The following is a 21,932-nucleotide window of genomic DNA, read 5'->3' as shown; positions in this document are numbered from 1 at the left end:
TAACACTGAATAATCTACAGGTTGGGTCAATATGTGTTTTGCATAGACATGTGAAAAATATATAAATGATGGTTGTAAATGATCCCCTTGTTGGTCATTTACATCAGTTTACACTGTTACTCAAGCTCACAAGGGGGGTATTGGATTGCCCTTATTCTTTTCACTGATGAATAGTCCTAGACACTGCACAGTTTAAGCCTAAAAGCCCATGGTTGTATGAACAGGTGAGGTTGCAACACGTGAAAATGGGGTGGCACTTAGGTGTGTTGGATCTTTGAGACTAGGTTAGGGATTTAACAAGATTAGACAATCTGCCTAATGACTGGCAATCAGAAATGTTAGCATCCTGAGGATGGTGCTTAATGTTTGACTGGGTTGCCATTTTTTATACCAAAGGTGAAACTATCCTGTTATTCACGATTGGTATACTAAAGAGGGGCAGAAGTCTAGAGTGGCAGAGCCCAAACGCCCACACATGCAAGCTGTCACTGCTTACAACCCCCAATATCTTCAACCACGCCACGCAAATATCACCCTAGTTTGTGTCAGGAAAGGTTTACAGCATGGATACTTAAAGTACGGCCCCTCTGACTTTTACATGCGGCCCCTTGGGCAACAGGAGCACTGGCAGCTGTTTGCTCGATTCTGCACTAACAACAAAAATATTAAATACACACACAATCATTTATTTCAAACTTAATTGGTGTTAAAGAAAGGAAGTAACTAGGGACTCCTGCACTTAACTTTAGAAACGTCTTCATTTTTAAAGACACCTTGCAGCACAAGTGTAAAACTAAGACAGTCTCTGTAAAATTAAAAAATGTATGTAGTTAACATGCAGAACCTTTTTGCCTTAGTACAATTTATTTTATCAGTGCACTGAGATGTATTCCTTTAAAAGTGATAGTTTTCAAACAAACATTTGGAAACATACATTTTTAAACATTAATTATTTTCCTTATCCTGAGAACACAACCAATAGTAAATTGAAGAGGCCAGTCACTTGGTATATGCACTTTATGCGTGACCTGTGTTCCTATCATACATTAACAACATTGTAGTTTATTAAATCAAACATAGAAGCAGGTTTTGTGCAGCGCACACCATGAATTATGTATTTTGAGGTCATCTTAAATGTGATAATGCAGAAAAAGGAGTGAAGTGAGACTAAAAAATTGCCTAGGATCACACAGTTTGGAAAAGTGGGTAAGCCGGGATTCATTCCAGGTTTTCTGGTTTTCCATTGTTTATATCAGCCACTAGATGTATATCATTTGGCTCTCTTACACCTACCTTGCCCCCAATTCCCCCAGCCACCCCACTTGACCGCCACAGCCCTGGCATCAATGCAGCCCCCAGGCGTGTCACAGACCAAACTTTTTAGCCCCTGGGAAAATGTTTGCGAGTACCCATGGTTTACAGGTATGCTAATTCTCTTTCAACCATTGTTCCTCAATTTCTGATTCTTGCTTTCACCTTCTTCCTTTCTCCCCCTTCTTCTCACCACATTCTGTACTCTCTTCTTCAATATCCTTCCTTCTTACCTATCCTAATCCTTTCCATCCTTCCTACTTTCCTCCCTTTATACTTATTGCTCTTCTTTCTTACCATATATATGTGCCACTGTATGTGTGCATTGTTCCCAAGTTAAGAAGGATAAAGCGGTATACCCTCTCGGTCTAATAGCCAGGTTTGAAAAGACACGGTAATTTGTGCTGACACACAAGGGAGAAACAGGAACAGAAAAAGAAAAAAGTGAAGTTGGACCTATTCGGTCCCGCCACCCAACCCCCACCAACGGGGATTTCCTCCTTACCACTGCATGGAAATGGCCATTTCATTTGATGTCACGTTTATGTGAAAGTCGTGCAATGACACTGCCCATAATGTCATCATGCTAGTGAGCTTTTTCATTTTGCAACCTAAAATAACTACCTCTTTTCGGTCGTAGGACTTTTGGGTGCATAAAAACCTGTTTATGGTCTGGAACATTAACAATACTTGATTTTAGACGAGGGGGTGCAGTACACCCACTGGAGGAAAAGAATGGAAACACAGGCGAAAGATGCAGACACTTACTATCCTGCAGAAATAACAAATTACTAGAAAGCACACCGAAAGTGCCGGGTCACAATAGTCGCCATGTTATGGTCAGGCAAAGTTCACACAGGCTCAATCTAAAGCAAGACGCATCCTTCTATGAAAATTGAACTAGCCTGACTGCAATATGGCTGTGGCCTGGGTCAGGCCTTCCGGTGACACATGCCGAGAATATGTCTCCTCCACAGGTGGACTATGCAAACTTGACGTCACACCAAAGAGCTCAGAGTCGGACCCGCCCACACCTGTCCAAATTCTCAGGGCCACGTCAGGAGTCTTGCTGAAGTGCTGCAGCACCTGCGAGTCCCGCCTAGATGAGGAGGTGCCACAGTGAGGGAAACGAGGACGTCGTCTCTGCTTCAGGGAGGGACTTGTGTTTAGGGGGGCGGGGTCCGCTCGGGCTGCTGCAGGTGTTGGGGTGGGGCCTACGCCATCAGGGGTGGTGTCTGGACTGATGGGTGTGCCGCACGTCACTGCTGTTCCGCTTCCGGGAGTAAGAGTGCTTGTGTGTGCTGTGGGTCTGTGCGCGGCTCTCGGGCTCAGGCAGTGACGGGGGGCGGCAGCAGGAGCAGCACCCGGCAGCGCCCGTGAGCCGCATCCTCGCACAGATGGCGACACGGTCAGAGCGAGAGAAAGCCTTGAAGCTAAACGAGCAGCACCAAGCCATCCTGTCACGCATGCTGCGGGAGGAGGACAACAAATATTGCGCGGATTGCGAGGCCAAAGGTGAGATTCGAGATGGGGTTAAAGAGGTCATAGCCGGTTGTCTAGGGGAAGGCACTTGATGGCCACAGACCAGTATGGGAAGAGTGTCACAAGCATTATGAGAATTGGGGGCAGCGCATTATCACATCACCAGAGCAGGGGAACATTATCAGATGCGGGTGACAGCAGCAGGGGTGGATTGGCCATACTAGTTAATGGAGTGACAGATTCTGTGGTTAAGTGAACGTTCGGAATTCTGTTAGTAAAAAAATATATACATTTTAGAAAGCTGATAGCGAGGATAGTGGGCATCCAACGGAACAAAGGTTGGCAGTGGTACCTTTGGAGAAGCAGAGGGTAAGGGCTGACAGTACCACCATTGGAGATTCGGTGACAGCCGTCCACACTTTTATCAGCTGTTTTTCCAGTGTCGATCGTTCGCTGCCAACAAATATTTCTCTGCTGGACTGATAACGAGTAGCACCAACTACCGTGCCTGCTCACTGGCCAAGGTGTAAGGTGGGTCCTGTCGTCGCGCCTCTTTAAAGGGTCTCTGTATCCAGCTCTGTATCATGCTCCTGTACCCACCTATCTCCAAGGATTCTGGATGGCTCCTTCAGCACTAGGTGTTCGACCTCTCAAATATGCGGCAGTTTACATAATGATCACTGTTTGCTGACAATGTCTACCTATATTTAATGTATATGCATAACCCTAGTGTCAACTGTCAGCAATTCTTGTGACTGTATTGCCCCTCACTCCTGACACAGCAGCACTGTCCATGATCTCAAACTACGCTCCTTTGATATGAATCTTAGTTTTTTGCCCGAACAGTCTTTGACCATGACTCCTGTGAATGCCCCTAACCACCAACTTAATGTCTTACTGAGTTGGTATAATTTTAGTCAGATCTGTTCATTTGCTTTATCAAGCCTAATAGAATCTCAGAGGGAGAAACTTGGGTAATGGTGAGTGGACACAAGACAGAGTAATTATTTGATAAACTGTTCCGATGCTGGGACTGTGATTTTTTTAAGTTGGCTTGTTTGTATTGTGTTAGTTCTGTACACAAATAGTGTGTGTGTGTGTGTGTATATATATATATATATATATATTTGGATTCGTTGTTCTAATTGGATGGATTTAAAGACATTAGTTAGAAACAGTGGGATTTCTTTCTTTAATTGTGGTTTCCTGAGATATCTACATTGGGTGAAAACAGGAATTGCTTAACTAACTCTTGAGGATATTTTCAATATGTGTAGTTTAATTTGGTGTCCACCAGGGTCTGGAAAGAATCAGTCATTTGAGGTGTCAGGCTTGTAGTGTTTATTGTGATCACTGTCCCCCCCCCCCCTAAGACCCCAAATCCGTGTTAGCGGTACTCATGTAGTTGTGTGTAAGTTTTGCAAAGTTGTGTGAACCGCATTAGCCTAGATGTTTTCTGCAGTGGTCTAGTTTTAACAACTAGCAAGTAGTTTCAAGGTTATGTAAAACACATTTCTAGAAAAAGGTTTTGTTGAATCATTATTACTATTATACCATGCAGTGGTTCAAAATAACTCAGTTAAATATCTTTTATTAGAAGCCTCCCCATAACATACTATAAAAATATAGCAAACTGACGTAGAACAATCTCTGTTACTGAGCAAGCATACACAATTGTATATATTTTTTGGTTTATAAAATGTATTGATTTTAAGAACAAAATAACATTCCAATACATTAACTTGTCCCATTCCCCACCCCTTAAACAAGGAGAGAGATGTCACACTCTGTGCAAATAAATATATATCCATACATTACATTAGATCACTTAAAGAGCATAATTGGTGCTATCACATCAAATTACAGCAGATCAGAATCACAGACATATCTAAAGAGTATTAATCAGCTATCCCCTCCACATCTTCTCCCGGTTCAGGATTTCCCATTTCCTGTTGTATCCGGACTTCTATTAAGTCCCATTCAATCCTTCCTCCCTGTTCCGCTCTGTTGTAAATCAATCTGTGGCGTACCCCACACTCCGCTCGTACCTACCTCGCAATTTCCATAGCCTTGACTTTCGTGTGGACTCATTTGGGCATCCATCTTAGGGCTGTACACTTCTTTGCCCACAGTGAGGCATAGTTCCAATACCTTCTCCACATATTTAGTGTGTTTATTACTGGTGATTAGTCCCAGTAATCACTGTATCATTGGCTGTGTTTGCAATTTGGTTAGTATTCCTAAAGTATGACTTACCTCACCCCAAAAAGCACTCACAGCCAGGCATGTCCACCACATGTGAATATGCGTTCCCTCTGTTATTCTGCATTTGGAGCACTGTTCTGGAGGAATCTAGTCTGTGCAATTATAATAAAACATCCTTGCATTAATTCAGTTATGTACTGCGGAGGGAGTAGATCATTAAATATTTTAGTCAAGCTCTCAATTGTCCCCAGCAATCTTGGTGCTTTCTGTTTTTCATTTCGTCATTCAACACCATATGTCAGGTTTATATTGACTACACCTTAAAATGACACAAACCTCTGTTTCTGATGGCTCATATTTTACGTCATTGTACTATTATACAATATTCTCTCTGTGCTATTGTCCATTTATTTCCTCCATCTTTGTCAGCCTTGTTTCTGGTCCCCTTACCTTGACTTGGTCACGATCATGAGTATTCTGTTGTTCTTGGCCATTCTGTGCCAAGACTAAAACAGACTGGTATCATTTGTCACGAAAGATCAAATATATCCAGTTTCTTTATCTGATTGGAATGTAGTTTGACGATCTATGGTATGTGTCTTGCTAGCTTTCATGTCATTACCTGCACCACTTGTATGTTTTACTTATATCCATTAGTGTGCGGTGGAGAAGTGCCGACGAAAGCCCATAGTGAAATATTTTGTGTTGTAAACCTTAAATATTGTATTGACTGTAGTAAATGCTTTGAGCATATTTGCAAGGTGGTTACAAAAATATACTATGATAATTGTAGTAGCTACATTGACTGTGTTTGGTTCTTATTCTGCTTAATTGTAGCTCATTTTGAAAACAATTTCTAAATCAAATGGTACGCAGGAATATGAGCATTGTGCACAAGTTTCTTCACTTTGACCCAAAGCTGTTGAGGCCATCTGAAGCTTTTCTGGTTGACAACAACGTGCTACATGGCACCCTTTATATTTTAATTATCAAGGAACTATTGCTACTCTAGTTCTCTTATTGTTCCATCCTGCCCAATGCACGGACATCATCCCTATATCATTTTATCAAGATTTTGGGTTGTGGAGAGAGAACTGTACCAGCTGGTATCTGTGTGTTTGTGTTGTTCTTTTCCTTTCCTTTAGTCTTTTCACATACGATCCCATGTGCCATAGGATTCAGGTATATACAATGTTTGAAACCTTTCCATTAAAATAATTATTTGTGTAATGCAATACTTTTTCAAGTATAGGGAGACTAGCATTATTTTCTTGCATGATTACGAGTGTAATTGTGCAATGTTCTAATGTACAATCATAATCTGCGGTGGAGCATTATCCTAACAAAGTGTAAACTAGACAAACATCGGCGAGGAGCCAGGTCTAGCTAGAGGTCTGGAGAGGAATTGTAAATCATATTCATGATTCCTACCTAGTTAATTCTGTCCATTATCATCTGTTTGTAAATAACTTTAACTAATCAAGGCACCTGAATACCACAGAAGAGAAGTCCAAAAAAGAACGCTGTTGAAGACTAGTGGTGCCTTACTCAGTTTTGTGAATGTTATTGTTTGTTGTACAATTGAAGAGAATTTCTCTTGCAGACCTCTGTCATTGTCGACGTAAAGTTGGATCTGCCTGCCTCCTTTTTTGTTTGTGCATTACACTCAACTTTCTCACACTTGATTTCAGGCTTGTATGAGTGAGCTAAAGACATCAATTCTTGACTACTTTAGCAAAAGTGAAAATCTATAGATGTAGGTCATTCAAGTCGTGAAGCCTTTTAGCAGCAGCAGCATATATTAAAGTTACACTAATTTGTAGTAACTGATGAATTAGAACTGACCTATGCTTCGTTTGTGTTTTTGTCTGTGTTTTGGTACGAAGCACCTTATTATACGCACACCTATTGCTGACACGGGTATACCAAAACCCTTCTAGGAGAGGTGCAGCAAAGAGTCAGACGGGTAAAAACAAAAGGTAAAGCCAAAGCAGTGACCCTGATCTGCACCTGAGGATCTGGCTATGCAGACGCATAGACTATCCCACGACTAGCAAAAGTATGGAACAGATCTTTCCCTTCTATGGGTCTCAAATCTCTTGTATTGCATTGTAACACTTGTATAGCATTTAATGGCACTGACGTAGCCCCAAAGGGCTTTTTATGGGGGCAGGTTTGAGGATACTCTGTTATAACTGCATGGTTGGTGGAGCCTGAGTTTATAGTGTGAGTTGCGTAGGAATTATAGTCTAAGTCATGTGAGGTTTAGAGGAGTGCCCTATTTCTGTTGTACCCTTAGTGATTAGGCTAGAACCAACGCATTAATATGTCATCTGTGGTATGCACTGTTCAGTACCCGTTATATACATTTAATTTTATAATGGGTCTTCTCTTTATCGTCTCTTTACCCCCCCCACCCCCCCGGGGTATTACAACCATAAATATAGTACTGCTAATAACTGAATATAGAGTTGTTAACCACAATACAGTTTTATTACTTCAAGTTAAGTTTTCCTGATGCTTCTGTTCACCTTCCTGGTTACATAGATGGACATTTAGACATCCCACGGTTCTTTCATTTGAACCTTACGCTTATTGGACCAAGATTGTTTCTTCGAAGTTGCACACTCCCTGGTTTGTGTTAAGTAATCGGGGTAAACCTATATTATGTACACTATATTATTCATAGTGAAAATCCATATCTTCACAGTCCCACTATAGACTTACCTTTCTACAATACAATGATATATATCCTTTTGTTAGCTCTCAAACGTTCCCTTTTCTTCCCTTTGTTTTACTTTTTTATGTGTAGATATAGGACTTATCATGGCCCTATAAACTGCTAATAACACCACACAACTTCGAATACTTGGAATTCGATCAGATTGGGGACATTATGGAGATTATGGTCTTTGGACCATATTGTGACAGATGTCCTACCATACATCTTAAACGCAGATAATTTTTCACATCACCCGATACGAACTGGATCACGATTTTCTACATGATCGGTGAGCAATATACTCTTCATACCTTTATCTTTCCTAACACATTAACTTACAGATACATCATTATATTTCAGCTTTCTCATTTGACTGATTTGAAATACGCACAGGACCCATCATTCTAACTTTTCTGGTAGGCTCACGGGTTCAAGCAGTGTTTTTGACTATTTTCTTACCTTTTGACTTGTCTCGTACACATGGTCTCTTGTCTACATCATTCAGTTGTGGTTTTAATATACGCACACACACTTACTACATGTTCACCTAAGCAATATGTCTTTGCACTTATATGACTCACCCTAGCGATGTTTGTGGCCACTCAGGAATAATTAAAATGGCATCCTCTCACACCTATGCACCATAGTGGATATCTTTTCACATTTGACAACTGAGCTCCATTTGGCTTCGACATGTCCTTATACCTTTTGTTAACCGTGCTCTCCAATAAGTACATACATTCGTCTCTTCGCAGTCTTGAAAAAGTCACTGTGTGATGAAACACTTGTTGGCTGGTATTGCAGAGATTGACTATGGGTTGTTAACATATGGACTGAATAAATGTGAATTAATCAAAACCAAGGAGGACGTTTTTATTGATATAAATAGACCACGAGGTTACTACTAAAGAGGATCTTCGTTGGAGTTTCTTCAAAGACTGATCTAAAAACTGTTTGACCTCTAAATAACTATTAATTACAGTTGTACAAAGTATGTATCCAAAGAATACACAACCTATAATGTTGTCTTGAGGTAGTAGGACATCGTTGACCACATAGCACTACAACATACTTTCTTAGTTTGATCACTGGACATTTATGGGAAGTGCTTTTATGTTACAATTCCTACCTTTGCTTTGTTTATCTTAATCTAAATGTACATCTTGAGTTTGTAAACATGCTATATTAGTTCTGTGCAGTGCTAGCATGTTGCAGCACTCAATGTTCCATAAATATGGTGTAATGAACAAAAGCTATGGGATAAGATTGCAAACTGCAGTGGAGCAGTTACTGGTGATATCTGTGTATAACAAAGACTGGAAAATGGTGTAGTTGTTACTATTCCTGAATTTTTATTTCAAAAATATGCCACAGAGTCGCACATAGACATTTTTGGCTCTAACATGAACCAGCTATGTTTTTCTATTAAGTGTTACTGTTTAGTTTACATCAATGATGGATTGTCGTTAGACGACTATGGCTACCTGGGTTATGAAGGGCTGGTATTTGTCTTTAGCCAAAATAGTTCATAAAAAGTAAATCCTCTCTGGGAATCAGTAATTCACAAACAGTTGCTTTATAGCTAATTGTGATTTCATAGTTGAACAACCACATGAACTCGGTTAGGACGTGCAGCATTAGAGCATGCTATTGCTGTGACCTCATCCAGCATATGGCATGTAGGAGACTTTAACTTCACTTAAATTCACTGGAATATTTTGTGCAGCAAGTCCATTAAAAACACGTGTTGACAATGGTACCTGATCAAGAATCAGAAGCCATAAACAATGTGGGTCATAATTCAAATTACTTGCCCTGTTTGAAATGTTGGTCGAGTTGAAAAATAAAGGACTTTTATGAGATATTTTGTACTTTTCGCTCCTACTGGAAATTAAGGTGTCCTCATCTGAGGAATGTTAGTAATTTTGTTTAGCAGAAACAGTCATTCAGACTTGGGTACGAAATAGGACTAAAACATTTTTGATGGGATTAGTATTTCAAATTGCAACTGCTCATCTAATCTGTAAACATACAAACACATAGGCTATTGAAAAGAAGCCTCTCTTTAGATTCAGGTTATAGATTGACCTCTGTTTAAAGTTTATAATGTTTGGACATCTGTGTGGTTAGCTAGTACTGTTTCAGAGATTATGCCTGTGCCCATACTGACTTACCATAGTTGCTCTTAAAATCCAGATGCTTATTGTTGATGGAGAGTTCATTGGTGTAAGAGCTCTCATACTTCAGAAAAGCCTGCATTCCCCAACAGGCAGAAAATGGAGAAGAATCTTTATGCAAAGCATCAAAAACTAGGGCCTCGATTCACAAACATTTTGTTATGAGATGTGTGACTTACTTTTGTCATACTTCTGGCTTCCTCCTGAATTCCAGTAGTAAGGTTCTGGAGTACCGCAAAAGTAAGTCACAGCAAAATATTTAATCATAGAGTGGGCAAGCGAGGATCTTTAACTGTTCTCTTTCACTCTCCAACTCCGCAAAGTTCCTGGAAATCATCCTGGCCAAAAACATGTAAATGAAAGAGCACATTAATAACTCAGCCAAAGGGGCGCTCTACACCCTAAAACATCTCAAGATAATAAAAATGTTTATTCCCCCTTATGATCTAAAGACTCTAGTACAATCACTAGTCCTCGTGAAACTCTGCTAATTTAACACAATCATCGCTGGAACCCCGAAAAGTTACATGGCACCTCTAAGCACAACTCTTAATGCACCCGCCAGACTCCTCAGAGGAACCAGACGTTTTGACCACATCTCACCTGCTCACAAGAGTCTCAATTGGCTTCCCATAGAAGAAAGATCCATCTTCAAGACTGCTTGTATCACTCACAAAACCCTTCACACTGCAAACCCTAAATATATGGAAAACAAACTATTGAATGCAGGATGACGTTGGGCCCTGCTAAGCTCCTACTCACTTCTTCTCATCCCCCTCCAAACATCCCATAAGAGTTCGTTCTCAGGAAATGCTCTAAGGACTTGGAACTCATCTACTAAGGATCTCCGCTGTAATCCCTATTCTTAGTAATTCAAACGGAACGTTAAAATCTTGATTACTGCATAGACAGTTCAGCCCACTACGGACCTGACTATTTTTTTTACCTGTGATCCCACTACACTTGACAGGATCATTTGTTATGGTCAATAAACCCACTCAGGGTTTAAGTCTGTCGCTAACTTCAATTTATAACGCTGTATTATGCCATACCTTCTGTCATATTTATATAATGTTGTATTGTTTTAATTTCTCTGGATATACTATGTCCACCCCTACAAATCCTCGTATTAGCGCTATGGGACCTGTTCACACGATCTGTAAAGTGCTCTTATACCCTCGAGGCCAGCTAGTGCTATATAAAGCTCTCAAATAAGTAAATGTCACACGAAGCTCACATTCACCACACCCACTTCACAATGTATTGACAAAGTTTTGAGCTGAATTATTCACAAGAAGCTTGGATTATCTTTGAATTGCTTCTCTGCAAATGGAATTCACGGGGATGATCTAAAGTGCAATGTCAAAATGCTTCAGGTTTATGTAGACTAACTGCTTTTCTGGTCTTTGTCAATATGGTCAGACATGGCTGGTGTAATTATGATATGCTAGTTTACTCCTGAAGAACTGTTTGTGAATCCATTCTAAATGTATAATGGGAGTCTCTTCTTTTCAGTTATGGCCATGGTCAAATGGCAACATGTTTGTAATCGTGTCCCTTGAAATTTTCCATTATAACTGTGTGCTTAGTGCTCCAGAGCCATTTGTCCAACCTTTAGAATCTGAAGATTGATACACTTACTGCTCTCTGACACGCAATCTTGTAAAGTACAACTCAGTTAAAGGCTAGCAACCAGTGTGTCAACCACACATGCCTTTAATGCAAGAGTCAACATTGTTGGAGCACCCAGGCTATATTCAATATAAGAGGGTTTGTTTGATGACGTTGCAAGAATTATTCTATCTTGCCGATCAGTGTGCATGTATTAAAAGGATTAAGGTGCTGCTTAACAGTTAAGATCCAAAAATCAAAATTGCCTATAGGAAAATTAAAATAATGACTGAGTCCAAATGAAGGACCATTCTGTTAATTCTGCCAAAGGTTTGACACATTTCAGTAGTATAGTAAATGCTTCCTGCAGTAGCTTAATGTTTTTAAAGCTGAGAGGATTTATTGGTCGCTTTCTTTCATTTCATTTATATATGCTTGCCTTTTTTTCATGTAGGGTCACATTGCAACCACTTCAGGAGTAATGCATTTTCAGGCCCAGAAACCTTGCCTTCCTGGAAGTTACATACCATGGTTTTAACATGACTAGCAAGTTGTTATGATGACCCGGTTGGCACACCAACGATCCTTCATTGTTTTTCACACAGAACTACTTAAAAATGTCATTCAGATTAAATAGGAGGAGCATTAAAAACAAAAGCTACATTAAGCCACCAATGACTATCGAGGGATCATCTAAAAAACCTGCCCATCCAGGTCCTCAAATAGTGTTCCCTCTCCTTGGGATACTGTGCCTAGTTCACAGGGCAGTAATATCTCAGAGGAAACACCGAATGCAAACCAGAGAAAAGCAGTATGTTTCTATACATTTTAAAAGGCTACTTAAAGGGAACATTGCACGCTCTGTTGCAGATCTTGTAACAAAGACGTTTTATGGGCATATACATATAACTGGACTTATGGGTAGTGTAGTATGAAACACATTAAAGGAACAATCATTGATTAAGACAGTAGGTTGAGCCTGTGCAAGAGCTATTGGTTTTGCCAATGTTTGGCACATAGGGAGTGGTGTAGAGTAAAAGGGAGTGTTGTAGAGTTGAGTGGCATAGAGTGTCATACAGTGGAGTGCTGTAGAGAGGAGTAAAGTGTCAGAGTGGACTGATGTAGACTGAAGTATCCTAGAGTGGAATGGGACAGAGTGGAGTGTCACGAAGTGGAGTGTCGCAAAGTGGTGTATGCATAACATGATGGGGCATAGCTATTAGAGACCACGCATTTTAATTGAAATGACCATTATATTTACAAGTACAGTTTTACTGATAAAACGATACAGCGCACAATCAATAATGTGTGGAAATGGAATCACTTAGTGTATTGATTTGTTTTGATCCCCTTAAAATGTTTCCACTACACTAAAATATGTGCTTCATTTGTGCTTTCCTAATTTTGATATACTCTGAAATAATTACACAGTTTACTGACAGACATTTAAATTTTGTTGTGTGCTTGAAAAAGCCTTTCCTTTCACACCCCAGTTTCCAGAAAGACTGTCACATAAGTTCTCTCGCTTTGTCATCAGAGAAAGGAAAAAAATACAAGCTCCCTTAGAATACAGATCCTGACATTTGACCAGAGAGTGAGTAGTTGTTGACGAGTACAAGGAGAGGTGTTGAATAGGCTATATTTGATGGATGGGACAAAGACCTGCTGGACAGTCTAAAACAAATAAAGTCAGAAATAGAAAAATAGCAAAGGTGAGTTACAAAGCAAAAAGCCAATGGTAAGCACTGGATGAAACTCTTTCCCAAGGGAAGCTTTCAGAATGTCCCTATGGAGACAATTAAGCTGTCCGGTAGGCTTGAACATATAATCACAAGTTTGGCTCCCAATGGTGGTGCAGGAGAATGCCCAACACATAACTAAGTAGAAAAAATGAGAAATCGAAAAACATCTAACCACCACAATATGATATGTATCACTAAAGCAAAAAAGATACTTAATGATTGAATGACAGTGAAGAGCAAACTTTAGAGACTCCACAGTAGCAGAAAAAAACACTTTCTAACTAGAATGCAGACACCACTCAACATATGTCGACTGTTAGAAATAATGATGCTGCGCTATTCAAAGTGAAGAAATTTTTTTTTATCTGCATGTTAAGAAATATGTCCAGGTTGAAGAAAATGTAACCGTTTTGTGGGAACATTTTAGTGCCTCCAAAATCATTTACATTGCGGAAAGCATTTCATAATGCATGTTGTGTAACAGGAAGTGAAAAGTATGAAATTTGAAATTCCCACGTTTGCAAGATAAAATGTAAATTTTATTATATTATTAAAGTGCTGCCCTCATAGTCGTGAACAACCAATACCACCTGCCTCTGGTACTTGGAGCTCTAGTGTCTGCCTCCTTGTTATGATCAGTGAGCCATGTGAAGAAGAGAGCTGGATGGAGTGAGGGTCCGTGGGGAATCTTGGCGAGTGGATCGGTGTAGTAAGGTGGTCTGTTTGCAGGTTTAAGTCGATGATCCCCGTGTACTGAAGGAGGGCCGCCGTGAAGTGAGCTTTGAACACTGATCTGGTTGTTGTCCTTATGCAGGTTTTAGCCGGTGACTCCCCTGTATGCCACAGGAGGGCCGCCGTAAAGGGAGCCTTGAACTACGCAGCACCAGTATGCCATTGCTTGTGTGCTGATTTGAGATGATGACTTTATATGCGTGAGGAGAAAGGCATGAAGATTGCCATTCCGATTGGACTGTCGCCCGTATGCGGTGTGCGTCAACAATCTCGTATGCCAGATGTGATATTTGGTCAGACAATTCTTGCTGGTGCGGGTAAGACTGCTACGGGCTGGAAGGCTCCGGTGGAACTTGTCTGCCAGATAGTGTTTCAGCACTGAAACACTTTTGGCTCTTTTAATGAGTGGTAGTTTTGAGACTCAGACTGCCATAGGGGTGTAGGAAAGTAGCCTTTTTCTAGCTTAGTTACCTCCTACTTTTGGCCTGTTTGTCAGTGTGTTTGACTGTGTCTCCTGGGATCCTGCTAATCAGGACCCCAGTAGTTATGCTCTCTCCTCTAAATTTTGTTGTTGCATACTGGTAACCGAGTATTACACCCAGAATTGGCATACTGGTGCCCCCTTATAAGTCCCTAGTATATGGTGCCTAGGTACCCAGGACATTGGGGTTTCAGGGAATCCCTATGGGCTGCAGCATTTCTTTTGCCACCCATAGGGTTCTGCAAGACTGCCATTGCAGCCCGCGTGAAAGGGTGCATGCAAATGGCATGCTTGGTATCAAATATGTTGGAATCATATACCAGTGCATTAGTTGTATGATTCCATGCACTCTGGGGGATCCTTACAGGACCCTCAGTATTGCCGTTCCAGCCTTCTGAGGTTTTCCAGGCAGCCCCAGCTGCTGCTACCTCTCAGACGGGTTTCTGCCCTCCTGTTGCTTGATCAGCTCAAGCCCCAGAAAGCAGAACAAAGGATTTACTTTGGAAGAGGGGTGTTACACCCTCTCCCTTCGGAAATAGGTGTTAGAGGCATGGGAGGGGTAGCCTCCATAAGCCACTGGAAATGCTTTGAAGGGCACATTTGGTGCCCTCCTTGTATAATCCAGTCTTCACCGGTTCAGGGACCCCCAGTCCCTGCTTTGTCGCAAAACTGGACAAAGTAAAGGAGAGTGACCACTCCCCTGTCCATCACCACTCCAGGGGCAGTGCTCAGAGCTCCTCCAGAGAGTCACTGGGTTTTGCCATCTTGGATTCCAAATTGTCAGGTACCTCTGGGAGCAGCTGAGTGGCGAGTGCCAGCAGGTGAAGTCAGAGCCTTCCCTTGGTAGGTGCTTACCTGTTTAGCTGACCAATCCATTCTTCAGATTCAGATTGTAAAACTCCAGCAGGAATCCTCTGCATCCTTTACTTCACCTTCTCCCCGAAGAAACTGCATCTGGACCCTCCAGCAACTCTACAAACTGCAACAAAGAAGCAAAGATGACTTCCGCAACCTTGTATCTTTAGCTCCTGCCAGCAACTGTTTCCCGGTCGTGCATCCTCGGAGGACAGCCTGTCTTTAGCCTGCACCAGAAAAATGAAGGAATCTCCCTTGGAGTGAAGGAGTCACTCCCCTGCTTCAGCAGGCACCTGTCTGCAACGACGACCAGCTGCGTGGGTCCCCTCTCCTGATGAGTTGCGTGGATCCTGCATCACGGGTGGTGGACTGAAGTGGTCCTGACGTCCTACTGTACAACTTTGGTGGAGGGAAGAGCTTGCCTCCCCACTCAAGACAGTACCCCTGTGCACCGCGTGTTTTGCAGTTGCAGCTCCGGCCCCCAGAACTCTATCTGCGATGCACAGCTTCTTGAGTGGTTCTCCGGCAGCGTGGGATCCTTTGTTGTCCTGCTGCATGGGCTTCCTTTTGCAATTCCTTTGTCCCCATGCTGCAAGACTCCTGTGCGCGCGGCCTGGTCTTCTGTGGGCTCTCTGAGTTGCGGCGAGCCCCCTCCGACTCTCCCTCCTAAGTAATAGTCCACCAGGTCCCTCCTGGTCCCAGGCAGCACCATTTTCTGCTAACTGCAAGCTTTGCGTGTGTCAAGGCTTGTTGGCTGAATCCAGCCACGCAAACCAAATTCTAATCTTCCATCCGGTGTGGGACATCATCTAACCCAACCAGAAGCCCGCATCCGTCTTCTTGGATGAAGTACTGATTGTTGTTCTTCACCGGTGGTTCTTCTTTTTCGTACCTTCATCCGGGTTAGCAGGGGCTCCTGTTCTCCCTGGACTCTTCTGTGCTTCTTGGACTTGGTCCCCTTTTTCCACAGGTATTCAGGTCCAGGAATCAACTGTTGGTGTCTTGCAGTCTCTTCTGCTTTATGCATAATCTTCTTTCTCGTGTTCTTGTGTGTTCTAGGAAAGTTACTGTGATTTACTCCTGCTTTAATGGGCTCTGGAGTGGGTTCTATTACTTGCCTTAGATGTTTTCTAATACTCCCAGCGCCCCTCTACACACTACACTTGCCTAGGTGGGAAACCAACATTCACATTCCATTTTCTTAGTATATGGTTTGTGTTCCCCCAGGCCCATTTCTAACTATTGTGATTTTCACTACTTGCACTGTTTTCTAACGGTTTTTACAGTTATTTCTACATAATAGTGTAAATAATTTTGTGTATTACTTACCTCCTAAGGGAGTATAGTCTCTATGGTATTTTTAGCATTTGTTTCACCAAAATAAAGTACCTTTATTTTTGTAACACTGAGTATTTTCTTTCATGTGTGTGAGTACTGTGTGACTACACTGGTATTGCATGAGCTTTGCATGTATCCTAGATAAACCTTGCCTGCTCAGCTACATCTACCCCTAGAGAGCCTGGCTTCTAGACACTGCCTACATTTCACTAATAAGGGATAACTGGACCTGGTATAAGGTGTAAGTACCATAGGTACCCAGGTACCCACTACAAACCAGGCAGCCTCCTACAAGGGGTCATACTGAAAGCTGCCTATAATGAATGGATTATAACCACTACCACTAGTGAGAGGGATGTGAGACTCAGTCACTGCCACTAAACACCTGACCTCAGGAGGCTTTCTGTATGCTGTATTTCTTTGTGTTTGTATATAAATACTCCTTTTGTCATTAAATTAGGTGTTTGACTGGACAATCATTTATTGCTGCTATTGAACATATTTTGAGTGGTTAGCATGTGTTAACCCCACTCACCAGGAGAAGCCTTGGACTGCGCAACTCTCGTCACAGCTGAAAGTCCAGCGCCGGAGGGGTACTTGGCCCAGTTGCCCAGGATGCATTACAGTTTGGTATTGACCCCCATCCAAGCAAGATAAATAAATTTATATGTATGTGTATGTGTATATATATATATATATATATACAGGGAGTGCAGAATTATTAGGCAAGTTTTTGAGGATTCATTTTATTATTGAACAACAACCATGTTCTCAATGAACCCAAAAAACTCATTAATATCAAAACTGAATATTTTTGGAAGTAGTTTTTAGTTTGTTTTTAGTTTTAGCTATGTTAGTGGGATATCTGTGTGTGCAGGTGACTATCACTGTGCATAATTATTAGGCAACTTAACAAAAAAAAATATATACCCATTTCAATTATTTTTCATTACCAGTGAAACCAATATACCATCTCAACATTCACAAATATACATTTCTGACATTCAAAAACAAAACAAAAACAAATCAGTGACCAATATAGCCACCTTTCTTTGCAAGAACACTCAAAAGCCTGCCATCCATGGATTCTGTCAGTGTTTTGATCTGTTCACCATCAACATTGCGTGCAGCAGCAACCACAGCCTCCCAGACACTGTTCAGAGAGGTGTACTGTTTTCCCTCCTTGTAAATCTCACATTTGATGATGGACCACAGGTTCTCAATGGGGTTCAGATCAGGTGAACAAGGAGGCCATGTCATTAGATTTCCTTCTTTTATACCCTTTCTTGCCAGCCACGCTGTGGAGTACTTGGACGCGTGTGATGGAGCATTGTCCTGCATGAAAATCATGTTTTTCTTGAAGGATGCAGACTTCTTCCTGTACCACTGCTTGAAGAAGGTGTCTTCCAGGAACTGGCAGTAGGACTGGGAGTTGAGCTTGACTCCATCCTCAACCCGAAAAGGCCCCACAAGCTCATCTTTGATGATACCAGCCCAAACCAGTACTCCACCTCCACCTTGCTGGCGTCTGAGTCGGACTGGAGATCTCTGCCCTTTACCAATCCAGCCACGGGCCCATCCATCTGGCCCATCAAGACTCACTCTCATTTCATCAGTCCATAAAACCTTAGAAAAATCAGTCTTGAGATATTTCTTGGCCCAGTCTTGACGTTTCAGCTTGTGTGTCTTGTTCAGTGGTGGTCGTCTTTCAGCCTTTCTTACCTTGGCCATGTCTCTGAGTATTGCACACCTTGTGCTTTTGGGCACTCCAGTGATGTTGCAGCTCTGAAATATGGCCAAACTGGTGGCAAGTGGCATCGTGGCAGCTGCACGCTTGACTTTTCTCAGTTCATTGGCAGTTATTTTGCACCTTGGTTTTTCCACACGCTTCTTGCGACCCTGTTGACTATTTTGAATGAAACGCTTGATTGTTCGATGATCACGCTTCAGAAGCTTTGCAATTTTAAGAGTGCTGCATCCCTCTGCAAGATATCTCACTATTTTTGACTTTTCTGAGCCTGTCAAGTCCTTCTTTTGACCCATTTTGCCAAAGGAAAGGAAGTTGCCGAATAATTATGCACACCTGATATAGGGTGTTGATGTCATTAGACCACACCCCTTCTCATTACAGAGATGCACATCACCTAATATGCTTAATTGGTAGTAGGCTTTCGAGCCTATACAGCTTGGAGTAAGACAACATGCATAAAGAGGATGATGTGGTCAAAATACTCATTTGCCTAATAATTCTGCACTCCCTGTATATCGGTTTGCACCACACATAATGAATATTATCATAGGCTTTATGTAGAGCTAAGGTCAGTGTGATCCAACCTGTTCATGAGTTATTGCATTTTTTAAATATGTTTGTAAAGTGCAACTGACACTCTAAAAAAGAGCATCCTGGTGCTATGTTAAAGGCCACTGCAATACCTGTAAAGATAAAATAGATGGATTAAATTAAGGAGCTACAAAGTGAGTGATGCTCAGAAGAGCAAGTTTTAAGTTCTTTTTAAAAAATTGCTTCAGATCCTGTAGAGCACAAAGTACTAGGAAGCAGGTTCCAAGCCTTAGAGCCTAGTACAGCAAAGACTTACAACCTTGAGATTTCAATTGAAAGAAGGTAGTTACAGGAGGTTGGCAGCAGATAATCTTAGTTTGTTGGGGTAAATACTGGGAAAACTGGTCCTCAGTGTATTTAGGGCTGCAAGACTTTAGGGGTCTGTAAACCAGCAGGAGCACTTTAACAAGGATCCTTTTGTGAATTGGTAGCCAGTGCAATTTGTTAAGCGCAACTGAAGCAGAGCTCCGCTTGGGGACTTGTACAACTAATCTGGCTGCAGCATTTTGTACCATCTAGAGTTTGTTAATGAGGCCTTTGGTGCAGCCAACACAAACACTATTACAGTTGTCTAATCTGGAGGAGATTAGGGCAAAAACTATTGTTTTCTAGAAGCCAAGGGCAGTAAGTGGCAACATATTTTTAAATGATTTTATAAGTTTGAAGAGCACACCTGAAACTGCTGAGGCTTGCGGAAGGAAAGATAGATCAGTGTCAAATTTAACCCCAAGATTTGGAGCAATCTTTACAATGGCTGGGGGAGGAGGAACAGAGTCTGGCCACCATTTCATGGGAACAAAAGTTTTGGATTTACCAAAGAGTATTTCTGTCTTCTCAGAATTGCATTCAGGATGGTTATTCTGCATCCACAAAATGTCAGTAAAGCCGTTCTGGAAATTACCTCCTGAGATAAATTAATTGTTGTCTAAAGACAAAATTAATTGAGTGCCATCAGCATATAAAGTGGTGGCAATCCCATATGAAGTGATCAAGGAAATAAAAGGGGGGGGCTATATTGTTGTTAAAAAGATCAGGGTTCAAAGAGGATCCGTGGGGCACACCCATCGTGACTGCTCTTTTTGATGACAAAGACAAGAAAGATTTTATCCAAGCTAAAGCTTTCTGGAAAATTCGGATATTCAGGATCCGCTGCAAAAAAATAGTGCAAGATGGTGTCAAATGAAGCAGAAAGATCTAATAAAATCAGCACACCGTTATTACACTAAGGTAAGTCTAAGGTAGTTTTGATTGTCTCAGAGACTTCAAGAAGTGCTGAATGTTTAGGCCTAAAGCCGAATTGTCGAGTATAGAGTGAATAAGAATTCCTGAGGAAGTTCATAACTTGTCGATTGACAATTTTTTTCCAGAATTTTGCTTAGCAGTGGTAGAAGGTAAATAGGCCTTAAATTGGACAAAATTGTCAGATCTACAAGGAGTTTCTTTTGTATGGGCTTAGCAATTGTTAGTTTCCGACCAGAGGGAACTTCAGCTTCAGCGAGTGATTTATTAAAAATTTGGTTGATGATAGGGTTTACTACATTGATGGCTGCATGTAGTATGAAAGGTGGACAGGGATCAAGCGGAGACCCAGATTTTCATGTCAGGATAGCTTGATGAGATTGGGCTAAGGAACCATCCTGATATTCTGTTAATCCAGCCTTTAAGGTGATATTAACTTCATCAATGCATGGATTCTTTAAGGAGTCAATGCTCAAAATTGGACTGAAGCCTGGTTGGATTGTGGATATCTTGTCTTTGAAAAAAGGAAAGATTAAATCACAGAAAGCCTGGGAGTGAGGAATATCTCTGACCAGAGCTTTATGTTAAAGAAACGCATTTGCAATATTAAAGATGACTTTTGAATCATATCCTGCCTCTTCAATTATTCGGATATAGTAAGAGTTTTTTTGATTCCTTACTCAATTTATGATATGATGTAAGAGCTGCCCTAAAATGCACAAGATTATCTTGTTTGCAGTCTAATCTCCAATTACATGTAAGTAATTTACAATGATGCTTTGACTCCGCTCTCTGGTAAGTGAAACCTGAGTGATGGATTTGTTATGTTTTGGCATGACCTGACACTCGTGAGGATAGTAGAAAAATTAATTCATGCAGCCTTGGAGCCATTCATCATGAAGTAAATTGTGTTGTTACTTAGTGTTAACAATGCAAATGGCACGTTTTGCTACATAAGAAAATCTCATTACTCTGTGTGAGGAAATTTACCTTAGACTGGCTGCAAAATTTAATTTTGAATGTCCTAATTGAGTGCACCTGCTGAAGCAACTTGTTCTAATTTATGACCTGTCTAGAACATTCACAGACCCCTAACCTCTTCTGTACATTATAATGCGAGTGACCAGCTTCCTTTCTTTGCAGCTCACTGAAATAAACATAGCCAAGTATGTGATCATCACATTATATGCTTTGGAAATACCATTTAACTAATAGCATTGATGAGCTATTGACAATGGGCATAACAGTCAAATATTAGATATTGTTTCCAAAGACACTTTGCAACATTTGTTTTTTACTATCTATAAAGTGGGAAAACTGGAGATCAGCATCTGCAATATCTCTGATGTATTGATTACCTACACTTATTATAACCTCTCCTTTAGGAGCTAGGCCTTTTTATCTGAGGCTTCAGCATATTTTAGGCCACCTCTTATCTGCTTACTATCCCTAAGGACGTAGAGGTGTGTTGTGAGAGCAGATCCACAGCTGTCTGCGGCCGCTACCATTGTTCGATGACTTCCAGCCCAGATTCTGCAGATGCCACTGCATTCATTTGGCAGTGTTGAATATAAATGACTTACTACTGTGGATAAGCTGCTGGATGTGACCATCAATCCTATTGGTTTGGGAGCTTTTGGTTGCTTTTGATATGGCCAGTCAACAAATATTGTTGGTCATAATGGACTTTCGCTCA

General features: G+C 41.3%; 1 protein-coding gene across 2 annotated transcripts in view; it reads left to right on the top strand.

Moving 5' to 3' along the window:
- Positions 1 to 2,585: 2,585 nt before the first annotated feature.
- The window catches only part of SMAP1 (small ArfGAP 1), a 677,565-nt gene continuing 658,218 nt past the window's right edge, over positions 2,586 to 21,932 (top strand). For both annotated transcript variants that reach the window (XM_069235712.1, XM_069235710.1), the window contains exon 1: positions 2,586 to 2,826. In XM_069235712.1, the coding sequence (XP_069091813.1) occupies positions 2,709 to 2,826 (118 nt within the window). In that variant the 5' untranslated portion in view covers positions 2,586 to 2,708. The remainder of the gene's footprint in view (positions 2,827 to 21,932) is intronic.

Source organism: Pleurodeles waltl, chromosome 5 (genome assembly GCF_031143425.1).
Source record: "Pleurodeles waltl isolate 20211129_DDA chromosome 5, aPleWal1.hap1.20221129, whole genome shotgun sequence".
Lineage (NCBI taxonomy): Eukaryota > Metazoa > Chordata > Amphibia > Caudata > Salamandridae > Pleurodeles > Pleurodeles waltl.
This window is presented reverse-complemented; position numbering and strand designations above follow the sequence as displayed.